Here is a 14,810-nt window from a genome sequence, read left to right as displayed (position 1 = left end):
ACACTGTTATATGGGATGATAATAAATAACATCGTCGCTGATGCAAGTTAGCTAGCTAGTGTTGGCTGTAGCGGAGTTGTCTTGGCGTCTCTCTCTCCCTCCGTCTGCTCGCTCCCATCTCTATTTCCTGTTCTTCCACAGCTGCAACAGTAAAGTACCATCTTTTCCCTCGCATAGCTGGGTTCAGGTTTAAAACGTAGGTTTTTAAAAACCACATGTATTTCAAATATCCGAATATCAGACAAAAATCTATGTTACTATTCGACTAGTAAAAGTATTTCAAACTCCCATTCCTTCTTTCTGCATAGGTTATTATATACCTATTTACCTGTTCAATTGCCATTTTAATTTTTAGTACAACTGCCACACTGATGTATAGTATCATAACCCAACAATTAAAGCAATTTTAGTATTTTCTTTACTCTTTGCCTGGTTAAGTCAGTGTGCACCCTCCGAAAAATACTGCTGACAGTTATTTTTTGAAATAATAATGATAAACGTGAGCTTAAAAGTGAAGTTTGGTAATTAATTTAAAATATGAAGAAGAAAAAAAATTTATGCATTTAGCAGTCATGCATGACAGAGCATAAAGTAGGCGTTGCAGCCAGTTCCACTGAAATGCATCTAGGGAGGAATCGACTGGGTGGTAATGTTTCAAGCATTATCATGTGTGTCAAATACGTCAGTTTATTGTAGGCTATTTCCAAGATAACTGGGCTGTTATTGTCAATAGACGTTCACTTTCGTTTTCGGCCTTGCGCCATAAGTAACTATTCGAAACTGTATTTATATTTGCTTGTAGGCGTGTTTTCTTTTATGCCCTCTAAAAATACAGTTTAATTTAAGATTCATTTTCGTTTCCTGCTTTGTTGATGATAATGATGATGATTAGTCTTTCTGTATGTCATATGGTTGGTTGCGATCATATAAACCCATCATTGAGTCGGACACATCGGCAGGTGCTCTCCTTCAAGTGTTAGAATCTGTATGGACTTGTTTAAGAATATAACACAACAATGATTTCATGGGGAGAGGATAGTCGTAATGGCTTTGGTTTAGATACGACAAAAACGGATATTAGTTGCGTTAATTTGATACACCTTAAATCTAAAATTCAAGGTCTGTCCGCAGGTAACAGTGTGGTCGCGTTTATCAGAAATAATGGGAGACTAGTGTCTGTCGCACAGATTCAAGAGGACCAAGATGGGAGAAGATTCACAGGGAAACTGAGTAGGTCTAATCTGCTTTCCAATCAATTTTTATAATATATTTTCTTGAGTTGCCCAATCATATGTTTTATGTGCTTTAGGGAGTGTGAAATGTAAGGAGACGATTCAGGCTCTGAGTTGTGGAGATTCTCATGCTGTTCTACTGTCTGAAGAGGGCTGGGTTCTCTGCTTGGACAAAGCCAATATTCTCAGGTGGGTTCCATTCCATAATGATACATTTATATGTAGTTTACCCAAAGAAATGGTCACCCCCTCATTCAAATAGCTAAAGTATAAAAACAATTTGTCATTTAATTGAAATGGGCCAACTAATCTTATTTATCTTTCTTCTTTTCCCCCAGACCATTGGATAAGAAGCTATTTAACCGAAAGGTAACTCAGGTTGCATGTGGAGACCAGCATTCAATTTCACTAACACAGGGTAAATGACCATTAACACACCACTAATCGCTGTTTCACAATGCAACTTAACCAAAACAGTCTAACCTTTCAAAACTGTAATCCTGTACAATGTTCTCACTGTATGGTTGCTTACTTCTGATTTCTGTTCAGATGGTCAGGTGTTCACATGGGGTCAGAACACCAGCGGTCAGCTGGGTTTGGGGTGGGGCAATCCCAGCGCCATGTCCCCAACACCCCTGAAGTCTCTATCAGGGATCCCCCTGGTTCAGATCACTGCAGGGGGAGACCACAGCTTCGCTCTGTCCCTTTCTGGAGCTGTGTTCGGCTGGGGCAAGAACACAGCCGGGCAACTGGGACTAGGGGACACAACAGGTACAGTATACATTACACAATAGCATATGTGTTGACTCTTGTTAAATATATTTAAATAATCAAGGTCCAGACCGAAGAGCATAAATTGTACATGATTTGAAACAGGTGTGTTAGTGTTGGGTTTAAACAAAAGTCTTCCCACTCAGTAGCTCTCTCAGGCTGTAGCTGGAGACTCCTGATTTATATATTATCAACCACATTTTTTGGTGGTTTTATGTGAAAAAATATAGAGAAGTACATAAATTAGCATTTTCTGTCTAAAAACTATTTTAACCAGGATGAGAGCACAATGTGTCGCGTGTTTGAGGGTTATGTGTTGTGAATAAATAATTATAAAAAATTATATATAATAATAACAATAAAACAAACCCAATTTTCTGTAGACAGACATGCCCCAGCTCCTGTTGATTGCCTGAATCTGAAGAAGAGTGTTTTGATTTCATGTGGAGGAGGACATACTTCCGTTCTGACAAAGGTTGTATATCTGTCTGACATAATTACACTTTTCCCTATCATTTGAACTAAATGTTGTTTGGACCATACAATATGTCTACATTTTATGTGTGTTTATTTATATTGGTGTCTCAATGTTCGCTGCAGCCAGCGACTGGAACGAGCTGCAACAAACACTCAAACTGGACAGTTTTATCTCTTCATTCAAAGACTCGATCATGGACACTCTTACTGACAGTTGTGGCTGCTTTGCATGATGTATTGTTGTCTCTACCACCTTGCCCTTTGTGCTGTTGTCTGTGCCCAATAATGTTTGTACCATGTTGTGCTGCTACCATGCTGTGTTGTCATGTGTTGCTGCCATGCTATGTTGTTGTCTTAGGTCTCTGTTTATGTAGTGTTGTGTTGTCTCTCTTGTCGTGATGTGTGTTGTCCTATATTTTTATTTAATTAAATAATATTTTTAATCCCAGACCCCGTCCCCGACGGGGGGACCTTTTGGTAGGCCGTCATTGTCAATAAGAATTTGTTCTTAACTGACTTGACTAGTTAAATAATATTAAAATAAAAAATAAACCAAAAAAATGAAATGGTTTTTAGTTCCCTGGAAATGTGCATTGAAACATCCTCATTAACGTAGAGGAAAACACTGTATGATAACTGTCTGGGTTGATTTTGTTCTAGGGAGGTGTGGTGTTCACATTTGGCTCAGGCCGCTATGGACAGCTTGGACACAACTCTCTCCGAGATGAACTACGACCTCGAGTGGTGGGGCAACTCTGGGGGTCAAAGGTGACCCAGATAGCCTGTGGAAGGTAGGTTACACTTATTAGACATGATCTGGATTTGACAAAATGTTGTGACACAACAAAAATTGATGTAGGACAGTTTTGGTTATTTTCATTACATTTATATTTTAGTCATTTAGCAGACGCTCTTATCCAGAGCGACTTACAGTAGTGAATGCATACATTTCATACATTTTTTTTTTCTTCCCCGTACTGGTCCCCCGTGGGAATCGTACCCACAACCCTGGCGTTGCAAACACCATGCTCTACCAACTGAGCCACACGGGACATTTTCATCTTAGCATAAGACCTTTTTATAATTCATTGTTGATTTGAGAAATGTTTTCTCTGTCCGTTTGCCACGTTAGACACCACACATTAGCATTTGTGGGGCCCTCCAATAAGATCTACTCATTTGGGTGCGGAGAACAAGGGCAGCTGGGAAATGGAGTAAAGATTGATCAGTCTGTGCCCCTTCCAGTACAACTGCCAGGTAAAACATAAATTTATGGTATAACATTATATATGGTATATGGTATAACATTACTCAACTAAAATAACATGAAGTAAAACATGAAATAGCATTAACTTGATAATCAACTATTTTTGTCAACATTTCAGACCAGATTGATGACCAGAAAATTGAACACATTTTTGCTGGAGGAAACCATTCCTTTGCATTGTGCACTCTTGGTCAGGTATGGACACAATTCGGGTTTGAAACAATGAGTTAGCAAAACAGGACATAGTTTGTCCTTTGTACTTAACATTGCTGTGATACGTTGCATCACATTGTTATCTTCCCAGGAGTCTGAAGAAAGGTCTAACAATCTCTGGTCAAGTGTGGGCAAAGTGACACAACAAGCTATAGATGAAGAAATCATTGACAAATGGATCTCGGAATGTGACTCAAAGTCTTGGAAAAAGGACAGAAGTAAGTATGATATAAGTAACTATAATTTACCGTTGTTGTTATTTCCTTATTTTGTTTATGTACGGTCACATACTGAACTGAAAGTTTACTCAAACTTGTAATTGCAGGGAAATCACAAAAATGTTTTCTTCTGCATCATGTTTAAATGGGAGCTTTCTTGATAAAAGGTAACAGTATTTAATATTGGTTCAAATACATGATTGTCTTATGTTTGAAATATTACATTATCAAAGAATACTGATTTAAATATGACATAAATATTGACAATTATTTCTTGCTTTTATTAGTTGTGACAAACATTACCAAACCTCACCAAAACAGTCTGGCCTGGATTTTTCACTCGTTCAAGGCGCATTCCGGAAGCTGTCGAAAAAGGCCAAAGTTTTGACTGAGGTATTTTGTGAATATATTTATAAATTGATATGTAATCGATCCTATTCTGACATGTATCTTGAACGAGGGACGATTCACACACCTCTTTCATTGCACTAGGTTGAAGCTGTTGTCCATCACACACTGCTTCCCTCCCTGTATGAGGAGCCCATTGGAGTGGAGGGCTTGAGGGTCTACCTGGTTCTCCCTGAGCTCCTGAGGGTCCTTCACAAACAGCACAGAAGGACAGATCTCACCGAAGCCGTTGCTGCTGCTATCCTCAGACTGCACCCCGACAAGCTGCAGGTCCTCGGTAATGTTGCCGTCCATTTAAAATGTTTAAAGTGTGTCACCCCAAATTCAACTAATCAACAATAACGTAGTTGTAAATCTGTTTGTGCTGTAGACAACTTATTTTGTCCTTGTTCATTCGCTATCGGGCAGATTTCGACTAGGCTAAATTTACAAAACCATTGATAATTTGAATCGAATGTGGTTTGCTGGGCTAAAACAAGACTTGTGCACATTGGGGGTGCCCCTGGAATGATTGTGAAGTAGAGCAAATTCTACTTCTATGGTTTGAGAAAGTAATCTGTGTGTTATCATGTCCTGTAGGTGACTGCTGGTCCTCATTGAAGCGGTCTGTCATGACCAAGCACATTGGGGTGTGGAAGAAGGCCCTGTCGGTGATTCTGAGGAGTGAACATATTCTACGCACTCGTGACCCTGGGATCAAACACCTGCTCCAGGTCCTCGGCCATCTACACAGAGTCAGTGTCCATGCTTCTCTGCTCGTACTGTCAATCCATTTATAATGCTGTTTTCCCATTTTGACCAGTCAACTTCGAGGACCAATCTGGTGGCAGTTATTTCAATGCAACCTATTTAGAATCAATGAGACTGTAACTGAGATCTGATTAAATAATATTTTTCTGACAAACATGGAAAATATTTAGCTAATACTTGCTAATAATTGTTTATTTATTATCAATGTATTTTACTTTTCTATATTGTTTCAAAGGCAAACCAGAAATCTGTAGAAACCCAGAGAGTTCCAGACAGTACCTTTTGTATGGAGGAGGTTCACTTCAATCCCATATTTCTAGAGGAGGATGTAAAGCTTTGGCGTTTATGGTCAAAGCAGGTAAGAAAAGTTATTTTGCCTCAGTCACTGATTGCTAACCATGCTAGTTGCTGTCAGTCTTCAAGTGTTTTAATGTTTGTTGTTTGGGTCTTAGAAAGTGTCCTACAGCAGGCTGCATCTCAATAGAGGCTATAGATTTCCTCTACCTGAAATGGTCTGGAAAGAGAGAGTGAAGGAAACATGTTGTTTTCCTACTGGAGAATCTTTCTCCCCTACTAAAGTTCCTTCTTATCAGTGCAGATGAACATAATTAGACAAAGAAGCTCCTTAATTGAGATGCATTGTACGTTTTCCTTTACATCACTTTCAGGATGTGGATCAGACACCTGCCATCTTTTGTCGTTACCCATTCTTGATGAATCTGCAGAGCAAGATAAACGTTTTTAACATCAACGCTGCACTCACAAAGGTAATGAAACTTGCTTCTCAATATATAGTATTATAATATACAGCAGATACTATAAATCAGGGTGGCTAAACCCCCTACTAGAGACCAACTGACTGTGTATGCAGGCTTTTGCTCTTGCCCTGCTCTAACACACCTGGTTCTACTAATCAGCTGCTCACCAGGATCTTGATTAGCTGAATCAGGTGTGTTAGAACAGGGCTGGAGCAAAACGCCTGCATTCCAAGTAGCTCTGGAGTGTTGACCATCAATACTGAAGAAACCAACCATATTTCTTAACCTTGTTGATGTGAGAAACTGGTTGAAATTAATACTAGAAAAGCACTAACTGAAGACTTAGTATTGCACTGTATTGCAGAATCCCCCTAACAATCGCCAAAGAACTGGCATGTGGCCTTTTGACATGTTCCCCGTGGCGGCTCCTGCTCCGTTCTTTGAGCTGAGGCTGAGGAGAGCGTCACTCATCGAAGACACTTTCCATCAACTGAGTGTAGCATATCACAGTACCTTCAAGAGGTCCCTTGTGGTAAGTCCATATTTTTAAATATGATGAGACAATGTTTTGAACAGAGAAGGGCTATGCCAAAATGTACTGCTTACCTCTCTCAGGTGTATTTGGACGAGGATGCGAAGCTGACAGACGTCTACAAAAGGGACTTCTTCCTCCATTTGTTTGATAAGCTGTTGGTTCCCGAGTCTGGGATGTTCATGTACAACGACACCAACACGCTGGCCTGGTTCCCTGCAATGGTGAGGCACGTTTAGGGAAGTTACACTTGGATTATGAGGTTTTCTGCTCCTCAACACATTATTTTCTTTTCTATATCGATAATCATTGTACTTTCAAATAGCTTCAAATGTGCTGGTAGTGAAACACTGTTAAAGATATGTTCCTAGAGAGGATCTACTACTGTATTACTACTGTATTACTAGCCTACTGCTGTATTGTAGAAACCACAGTACCTTCCCTTTAATGTATATTAAGCTATCATTTTCCCCAGGTTAACAACAGCATGTCCTATACTCTCACTCATGGCGTATTTCTTGTCTCTTGTCCAACACATCCTTACTAACAGCCTAGAGTGGAGGAGAAGCGTTATTTCCTGTTTGGGGTTCTGTGTGGGATGGCCCTGTACAACAACAACATGGTGCACCTCCCCTTCCCCATGGCCTTCTTCAAGAAGCTGGTGAACATCAAGCCCTCTTTAGAGGACCTGAGAGAGTTTAGCCCCATTGAAGCCGGGTAAGTTCAGACCATAATATATTGTTATCCCTTAGTCAGTAATGTATTACAGTACAGGCAGTTGTATTTGTTATAAGGACACCAAGGACAGATTAAGAAATTGCATCTCAATGCATTTTATTGCATCTCAGGGGCAGGGCACTTGCTCTGTGTGGATAAGCAATGATTCATTATGTGGATGAATAGTTTTTCATTTATGAAAGCATCATGATTTATTGATTGCCGATTTTATAATTGTCACATATTATTTTCAATGCTTTTGAAGGAGTTTGCAGTACATCTTGGATTACCCTGATGATGATGTTGAAAACATGGACATGACTTTCTCAGTATGTATTGCATTCAAACAGTTTGATCGATGAACAAATAAAATCTAACATAATACAGATGTAGGATTTTTATTTGATCACTCTTTTGTTGCTGACAATTTTCCCACACAGCAAGAAATGCAAACGTGTAGTGTATTCAAGGTTTTAAAGGGCTTCTGAAGTTAGTAATTTACACTTTTTAAAATGACAGACTTGATTTGCCCTTATGAAAAATCTATCAACCCCTACAAAAAATGTCCATTAATTATAATACACATAATTCACATTTCCAGTTGCTGCAGGATTATTTTCCAGCTGTATCAAATTGGCTCAAATTAAGATCCTACATTGAAAAGACCCTACATTGAAGTGAAGTGTTATGAATTACTGAACATAAGATCAATTATATTATTTCAGTGTGTATGTCTCTCCCAGATCACTCCCATCTATTTTTCCATACCCTCAGTCTGAAGTGTTATCATTGTTCATTTACCTCACTATTTTCATTACTCACTATTATAGGTGATGTGGGGTGACGTAGTGGTGGAACTTGATCCTAAAGAACCTGGAAAACTCGTCACAAGTGCTAACAAGTAAGATTATAGCAATATTTACTACTGACAAAATACAAGGTTTACAAAATGACACGTTTTTCCATTGCTACAGCTACCAGGATTGGGGTTAATTCCATTTTGCCAATATCATCTCAAATTGAAATATAATTGTATGAATGGAGAAATCATAATGGAAAGTAAATGATGCTTCTCATTCCTTGAATTGACATCAACTGGAATTGGCAGCAACCTATACTATCTACAACTCAATGGATATCTGACTCTGTCTGTCATTCTTTTGACAGGAAGGAGTTTGTTGACACCTATGTGAACTACATCTTCAACCAGTCAGTAGAGGTGGTGTTTGAAGAGTTCAGGAAAGGCTTCTTCAAGGTGTGTGACATGGACGTGGTGGAGTTCTTCCAGCCAGAGGAACTGAGGGGAGTGATGGTGGGAAAGGAGAATTTCGACTGGGAAACGCTGAAACAGGTCAGAACCATGTTTTGTTACTACATGACTGAAGCTCAATCCCAAATCTACCCCGAGCCAATTGTCTACATCTGAGAGCATTAGACAAGTAAAAACATATAATATATGCAGAAATGTCACCTAGCCTATCAGAGGGCAAGATGGAGCCTTAAAAACAAGAGTCCTGGGGTTGATTTGGGATTGATGGTGAACATGTTCTGCAACCTAGCTAAAATGTTGTTTTGATACATTGGTTAGACAAATGGTTTGAATGGTGTCAAGTGTCTATTGCTTCACCATATTCATTGACGGCATTTTCCTCCAAACTAGAACACTGTGTATGAAGGAGAGTACCATGCTGGGCATCCCAACATCGTCACATTCTGGGAGGTGTTTGAGGAACTGACAGAGGATCAAAAGAAAGCGTTCCTGTGTAAGTATGGAACATTTTCATTGTAACAGATGAACTAATAACGTAGGCTACTGAGAATAACGTTCTGTTCTGTCATTCACTGCCCTCTCCCTTTTACCACCTTTGCCCCTTCAGTGTTCCTGACTGGCTGTGATTGTGTGCCCATCCTGGGTATGAACCAGATCAGGATGAGGGTCCAAACCCTTCTCAACTCCTCCCAACAGCATTTTCCAGAGGCGCTGACCTGTCACTCTCTGTTGCAGCTGCCCATCTACCCCTCCAAAGAGACACTACAGAGCAGGCTTATAGAGGCTGTTGGCCACAACAGAGGCTTCTGGAATGAATAATGGGTGTATAGTGTTGCTGCTGTATATACTTCTCTCCTGTGTTCATCTTTTCATTGTTCCATAGTTGCGTTTAAGATTTGGATTGTTTTAATGTAGGGTTGTATTTCAAATCCTAACTTGAGATCTGTGTGGTATTATGACATTATCATATTGCATTCATCAAATTTTATTAAAAGATTTATAGATCAAAAAGTACAGCATGGTTTGTGCCTGCACATTAAACAGATTAACAAAAATGATAACCAAGATACAAGGAAATCCCAAAGTATTTGAAATAATCAAATTGTTAATAGAAGCATATCAGGTTTTCAGTTGAACACAAGAACTATTCATTTACAAGACCCACCAAATGGTTCATTACAGAAATCAATGAAAACATAATATCCCTGCAGTTAGGTGGCACACAATAAGACACGGATCATTTGGCACACATCCTTCTCAATCATCCTTCCCCAATTCACAATATAGGGCAGGATTTAACTCAAGGCGCTCTATAGCGCAGCGCACTATAAGATTCTTTTAAAGGTCATTTACACTTTAGCAGACATGCCAGCATTTACCATGAACGTGATCTGTGAACATCGGGAACAAGGCCTTTAAAAGGCGTATTTTCGGTTGTGTAGCGCCTTGACATAAAAATAAAACCTCCAGGCTCATGATTTGAGCACCACTGACCTCGACTTATATTTAGAGTACTACTCAAGTTCATAGCACTTCTAAATGAGTAATTTTCCTTCATGAACTTGATTCCATTTCCAAAAAGACATACATACTGTTCAAATGACGCATACTTAATTCCCTTTGAAAAGAGACGCACGTGTAAACAAAGTCGTATCGGATTTTAAGACACTATATAGAGGTCATGTTAAAGGTACCCGTGATTAAATTACAAACATTCCTCTTTGATTTTTAAAAGATCAGTGCAAAATAGATCACTTCCAGATCAGTGGAGGCTGCTGAGGGGAGGACGGCTAATAATAATGGGTGGAATTGAGTGTTTGATGTATTTCATACCATTCCACTGATTCCGCTCCACCAATTAAGGTGCCACCGACCTCCTGTGTTCCAGACAAATACAGTAAGTGCATTTTTGATCAGCGATCATCATGAGATCTTCTTTATGTAACAGCGCCCTCTGGTGTTTGTTGTCAGACTTAACAATGGCGTTAAGGACCGGGGGTGTTTGTGAACTCCACCGTACAGCGCCTGGGGTTGCATGGGTCCCCCTCCAGCTCCAGGGTGGTCACATTGTTGTATGCACGTACAAGGTGAACTGTGGGCCGCGAGCGGGCCAGTAGCGGCCCAGGTTGAAACCGTTGATCCGCACCTGGCCCTAGTTATAAAAACAAAATGTGAAAGTGAAAGCATTAAAAAAAAGGCTAGAAATAACGTACGTGTTCAGGATTCAGTAGTGTCAGGGACCATGAACAAATATGCTGCACCAGGGTATATGAAACTGACGTGATTCAGTAAACCAAGCTTATGTGATGAGTAACCTTGCCTGAGCTCTGAAGAGGTGAGTCTAAGGTTAATGCCTAGGCTTTAGCTCAGAGGGCTAACACACCAGTCTTGACAGGGCACAGAAGACACAGATCAGTTATACTGACCAAAACTATAAACACAACATGCAACAATTTCAACCATTTTACTGAGATACAGTTCATGTCATGAAATCAGTTAATTTTATTCATTATGCCCTAATCTATGTATTTCACATGACTGGTCACAGATACCTTAAAAAAAAGTGTGGGCGTGGATCAGAAAACCAGTCAGTATCTAGTGTGACCACCATTTGCCTCATGGGGTACTCTGTTCACAACTTGCCCACACAACGCCATACATGTGATCTGCAGTTGTGAGGCAGGTTGGACATATTTCCAAATTCTCTAAAACGATGTTGGAGGCGGCTTATGGTAGAAATATGAACATTCAATTATCTGGCTACAGCTCTGGTGGACATTCCTGCAGTCAGCATGCCAATTGCACGCTCCCTCAAAAATTGAAGCAAAAGTGGCATTGTGTTGTGTGACAAAACTGCACATTTTAGGACAGCTCATAATAATGGAATGGAATGGCATCAAACACATGGAAACCATGTGTTTGTTGTGTTTGATACCACTCCACTAATTCCGCTCCAGCCATTAACATGAGCCCGTCCTCCCCAATTATGGTGTCACCAACCTCCTGTGTTGCGTTTATATTTTTGTTCAGTAATAGATGAGCTGGTTAAGAAGCTAAGATTTTTCTACAGAAACAGATCGTTCCTTTCTCTAAGCAGTAGGAAGCAGATTATTCAGTCAACCTTTTTATCTGTTCATGATTATGGTGATATTATTTATCAGCTGCTACTACTCTTAAACCTTTGGATGCCATCTCCCATATAACCCTTCGTTTTGTTATAGATGACAGTTTTGAGACTCATCACTGCATCCTGTATCAAAAGGTTAATGTATATCTATCTATATATTTGTTTGGGTATAAAGTATATATTTATGTTGTATATACAGGGCACATTTGTAAAAGAGGCCTAGGTCTCAATATGTCCTCCCTGTTAAAATAAAGGTATAAAAATAAAAATATTATAAAAGTTTGGGTTGGCTTTGGGCCTAGTGCAGATTTACCAAACCTTGCAATGGTTTTGTTGTTTTACCATGGTACAATAAATAAAAATGTAATGAACAAACATACAGAGTCAGACTCTGGAAGTTGGACAGATAAGCGTTGTGTAACATTGACACTGCATAGGGCTACAATATGCATTACATATTTTGCCAATCCGATTTGGTTTTTCTCATTGTAGATGGGAATGAAATAGAATCGACTGAGTTGTTCGACTGAGTCATGAATCACCACATCTCTATCTATAACATTTATGTCTGCAACTGACCGTGGCCCTTTTATCTCCGTCCCAGTTTATGCACTTTATAGACCACTAGAGGGTAACGCGACCAAAGAAATCTCCACCGACAGTATTGCTGCCTTCATCCAATCTTTTTTGACATAAAATACCAACAGGTTCATCAACAGCATGTAAAAAAAAATTCTGTAATATGTCGATGTACACATATCCTACTTTCACAATTTGCTTTGCAAAACAAGCTTTATTGGGTAACAGATTCATAGCAACAAGCATTCACAAAGACGTGGTTGCACAACTCTGTGTGACCAAACAAACAAACAAGCAAACGAATAATAACAAAATATATGTTTTGAAATTTTAATACATTTGATCCACAAATTGTATCAATAGGATAATATTTAAGGTCAGGGATTTTTAAAATGTATTCTGATGTAGCCTACGTCAGGGGTTTTCAAACCTCTCCTTGGGGTGCCCTATTCACAACTGTCTTGGTGTGCTTGGACCATGTTAGTTTGTTGGTGATGTGGACACCAAGGAACTTGAAGCTCTCAACCTACTCCACTACAGCCCCGTCGATGAGAATGGGGCGTGCTCGGTCCTCCTTTTCCTGTAGTCCAACTATCATCTCCTTTGTCTTTCATCACGTTGAGGGAGAGGTTGTTGTCCTGGCACCACACGGTCAGGTCTCTGACCTCCTCCCTATAGGCTGTCTCATCGTTGTCGGTGATCAGGCCTACCACTGTTGTGACATCAGCAAAATTAATGATGGTGTTGGAGTTGTGCCTGGCCATGCAGTCATGAGTGAACTGGGAGTACAGGAGGGGGCTGAGCACGCAATCCTGAGGGGCCCCCGTGTTGAGGATCAGCGTGGTGGATGTGTTGTTACCTACCCTTACCACCTGGGGGCGGCCCATCAGGAAGTCCGGGATCCAATTGCAGAGGGAGGTGTTTAGTCCCAGGGTCCTTAGCTTAGTGATGAGTTTGAAGGCACTATGGTGTTGAATGCTGAGCTGTAGTCAATGAATAGCATTCTCACATAGGTGTTCCTTTTGTCAAGGTGGGAAAGGGCAGTGTCGAGTGCGATAGAGATTGCATCATCTGTGGATCTGTTGGCGCGGTATGCATATTGGAGTGGGTCTAGGGTTTCTGGAAAAATGGTGTTGATGTGAGCCATGACCAGCCTTTCAAAGCATTTCATGGCTACCGACGTGAGTGCTACAGGTCGGTAGTCATTTAGGCAGATTACCTTAGTTTTCTTGGGCACAGGGACTATAGTGGTCTGCTTGAAACATGTTGGTATTACAGACTCCAGTAGGGAGAGGTTGAAAATGTCAGTGAAGACACTTTCCAGTTGGTCAGCGCATGCTCAGAGTACACATCCTGGTAATCCATCTGGCCCAGCAGCCTTGTGAATGTTGACCTGTTTAAAGGTCTTACTCACATCAGCTGCGGAGAGCGTGATCACACAGTCATCCAGAACAGCTGATGCTCTCATGCATGTTTCAGTGTTACTTGCCTCAATGCGAGCATAGAAGTTATATAGCTTGTCTGGTAGGCTCGTGTCACTGGGCAGCTCTCGGCTGTGCTTCCCTTTGTAGTCTGTAATAGCCTGCAAGCCCTGCCACATCTGACGAGCGTCGGAGCCGGTGTAGTACGATTCGATCTTTGTCCTGTATTGACGGTTTGCCTGTTTGATGGTTCGTTGGCGGGCATAGCGGGATTTCTTATAAGCTTCCGGGTTAGAGTCCCGCTCCTTGAAAGAGGCAGCTCTACCCTTTAGCTCAGTGCGAATGTTGCCTGTAATCCATGGCTTCTGGTTGGGGTATGTACGTACAGTCACTGTGGGGACGACGTATTTGATGAACTTATTGATAAAGCCAGTGACTGATGTGGTGTACTCCTCAATGCCATTGGAAGAATCCCGCTAGCAAAACAGTTCTGTAGTTTAGCATCTGCTTCATCTGACCACCTTTTTATAGATTGAGTCACTGGTGCTTCCTGCTTTAATTTTTGCTTGTAAGCAGGAATCGGGAGGATAGAGTTATGGTCAGATTTGCCAAATGGAGGGCGAGGTAGAACTTTGTACGCGTCTCTGTTTGGAGTAAAGGTGGTCTAGAATAAATGTTTTCCCTCTGGTTGCACATTTAACATGCTGATAGAAATTTGGTAAAACTGATTTAAGTTTCCCTGCATTAAAGTCACCGGCCACTAGGAGTGCCGCCTCTGTATGAGCGTTTTCCTGTTTGCTTATGGTGGAATACATCTCATTGAGTGAGGTTTTACTGCCAACCTCGCATTGTGATGGTATGTAGACAGCTATGAAAAATACAGATGAAAATTCTCTAGGTAGATAGTGTAGTCTACAGCTTATGAGATACTCTACTTCAGGCAAGCAAAACTTTGAGACTTCCTCAGATTTCGTGCACCAGCTGTTGTTTACATAAATGCATAGGCCCCCGCCCCATGTCTTACCAGAGGCTGCTGTTCTGTCTTGCCGATTGTGTATAACCCGCCAGCT

The 14,810-nt window shown here is 40.6% G+C and overlaps 1 protein-coding gene across 1 annotated transcript; it reads left to right on the top strand.

Annotated features, from left to right (window-relative positions):
- The first annotated feature begins 707 nt into the window (after positions 1-707).
- Positions 708-9,624, top strand: LOC106597100 (probable E3 ubiquitin-protein ligase HERC3). The gene is made up of 23 exons (XM_045717621.1): positions 708-1,230; positions 1,310-1,421; positions 1,571-1,650; positions 1,782-2,003; positions 2,387-2,478; positions 3,141-3,271; positions 3,613-3,737; positions 3,866-3,942; positions 4,052-4,182; positions 4,286-4,345; positions 4,466-4,571; positions 4,671-4,863; positions 5,166-5,320; positions 5,572-5,694; positions 6,005-6,103; positions 6,441-6,626; positions 6,710-6,850; positions 7,177-7,343; positions 7,609-7,672; positions 8,174-8,244; positions 8,511-8,694; positions 9,004-9,106; positions 9,221-9,624. Exons 1-23 carry the CDS (start codon positions 1,017-1,019, stop codon positions 9,430-9,432), a joined length of 3,048 nt encoding a protein of 1,015 aa, XP_045573577.1. The 5' UTR covers positions 708-1,016; the 3' UTR covers positions 9,433-9,624.
- Positions 9,625-14,810: the final 5,186 nt, after the last annotated feature.

The sequence above is a fragment of the Salmo salar genome, chromosome ssa04, assembly GCF_905237065.1.
Source record: "Salmo salar chromosome ssa04, Ssal_v3.1, whole genome shotgun sequence".
In the NCBI taxonomy this organism is placed as follows: domain Eukaryota; kingdom Metazoa; phylum Chordata; class Actinopteri; order Salmoniformes; family Salmonidae; genus Salmo; species Salmo salar.
The sequence above is the reverse complement of the archived record's forward strand: the minus strand, read 5'-3'. Positions and strand labels throughout refer to the sequence as shown.